The sequence below is a fragment of the Cyprinodon variegatus genome, unplaced genomic scaffold, assembly GCF_000732505.1.
Source record: "Cyprinodon variegatus isolate N-32 unplaced genomic scaffold, C_variegatus-1.0 Scaffold4286, whole genome shotgun sequence".
In the NCBI taxonomy this organism is placed as follows: Eukaryota; Metazoa; Chordata; class Actinopteri; order Cyprinodontiformes; family Cyprinodontidae; genus Cyprinodon; species Cyprinodon variegatus.
Window position 1 is genome coordinate 2,161 of NW_015154739.1, and position 2,122 is coordinate 4,282.

The 2,122-nt window shown below is 35.0% G+C and overlaps 1 protein-coding gene across 1 annotated transcript; it reads right to left on the reverse strand.

The window, feature by feature from the left end:
* Positions 1-1,324: 1,324 nt before the first annotated feature.
* Positions 1,325-1,933, reverse strand: LOC107081340 (multidrug resistance-associated protein 9-like; the record flags this gene model as incomplete). The annotated part of the gene is made up of 3 exons (XM_015369536.1): positions 1,325-1,453; positions 1,561-1,632; positions 1,712-1,933. Coding segments are annotated over 3 exons (423 nt in total), but the record flags the coding sequence as incomplete, so codon positions are not given.
* Between the last annotated feature and the right edge of the window lie 189 nt (positions 1,934-2,122).

Consider the following 2,122-nt stretch of genomic DNA (forward strand, 5'->3'; position numbering starts at 1 on the left):
CCCAAAATTACTTCAACGGAAGGTTTCCAGATGGATATGCGGAGCAAATCCATCTGGCGGAGTCAGGTTAGTTTGACCCTAAGCTGAATCACATAAAGAGCAGGAAAATAACCCAAAGAATAAAGAGTCTTTGAAATTAAAATCCACCGTTAAATCCAACTAAGATGCTTTAGAACAGGATCTGCAACCTTTCATATCCAAAGTAAAAGTCCTTTTGAGCTGCAAAATATGACATGACTTTTTGAAGAAACACACCATATTCATTTAAATGCATTCTATTAATTAAAATGTATCAAAATACAAAAAAATAAAATAATTGATTAGAATTATTACTTTTATGAAATTAGTAATTTGCAATAAATTAATTAATCCCAATAAGAAATCTGCTGCTATCTTAAATAATCAAGTTAAGGTATATTTATATTTTTAGTTTTTAAAATAAGGAAAAAAAGATGAAGCATAAATTTCCTTCTATAGGGTATTAATTGACCTATAAATGAATGAATTTGCTTTAAAACACATAATTTCCAAGATAATGAGAAAAAAAATAACTCTCAAACATATTTCTGGTTATTTTAATGTCATTCTGTTATTTAAAAAGAATCAGTTCAACAATGTAGAACAGAGAGAATGTGTTAGGAGGCCAATACACTGCAAAAACGATCTGAAATTAAGTAAAAATTTCTTAAATCAAGTGTATTTACCCTTAATTTGAGCAGGTAAATAAGATAGTTTGCCAATGGAATGAGTATTTTTACATTTAGAATAAGATAATTAGATAATATGCACTTGAAATAAGACAATGCAATAGTTTTTTTCTTATTTCAAATGTAAATTGTTTTGTTCATTGGCAAAGTGTCTCACTTACCTCCTCAATTCAAGAAAAAATGCACTTATTTTAAGAACAAATGACTTATTTAGATTTACATTTTTTGCAGTGTACATGTTTCAGTGGTTTATGAAACCATCATGAAAACATCAGCAAATAGATCAAACAATGAATAGCATTGTAATAGAATTTTATATCTGAATTTTAGGTAAATTGTAACTAAACTAAGTGATAACAGCTTCCTGTCTGGTAGATATATTTAAACCTAGAAGATATCTATCTCAGGGATAATTAAAGCTGCTTTCTATTACATTTTTTAGAGACAGTCCTTATCTTATGTTACATAAAATCCATATGCATTGATCAGCAGTTCCCCAAGGTGAGCTGCCAGATAACACAGACGACCTCTGTCCTTGTTTAACTACCATGACAGACGAAATTTCACGTTCTCCTGGTTAAACATTTTTAACCTTGAAAAAGAAAAACAGTGTGTGGTTACTTGGCCTGGTCCAACGGTTCGCCCATCAGGATGTTCTCCTGAACTGTTCCATGGAAAATCCAGGCCTGTTGGGAAACATAAGCAAACGTCCCATCCGCTGTGATGGAACCCTGAAGAAGATGCATCTGGAAGATTAAAGGATAAGTATTTAAGGATTGCTTAAACTGCAAAAGCTTTTTAAAAGCAAAGATACGTCAGAAACTAGTGACAGTGGAAAAAATGGCGTAGCAACCTGTTCCAGAATGCTGGAGATCAGTGATGTCTTTCCGCTCCCCACGTTCCCACAGACACCCAGCAGGCTGCCCTTCAGGAAGAAACACAGAGACCTTCAGGCTTCGGCTGAGCCAAAACACGACAATAAGCTAATCCGATTCCCAGCAGACCTTGGGCAGAGTGAAGGAGATGTTTCTCAGGGTTGGTAAGCTCTGACTCCGACCATTCTCCTCTTCCTTGTCTTCCTTCACCTCCCCGTTCTGGCTGGGAAGGTGATGCTGTTCGCCGGCAGCACTGGTCCAGGATAGCGTGGCGTTTTTCATCTCTACAGCTGTTTGACTGTCCTTGTTTTGCTGCAGGTAGGGCTTTGGGTTCTGGAGCAGCATGATTTTCTGACACAGCAACCACACATTGGATGCTTAGGGTTACAACACTGCAAAAACTGATTTAAAACAACATATCTTTAAAATAAATGTATGATCTGGTTATGGAATGAACATTTTACCTTTTAAAATAAGCTAATTACACTGGAAAAAATGTATATCTAGATCAGTCATTTTTTCTTAAAATAAGTGCATTTG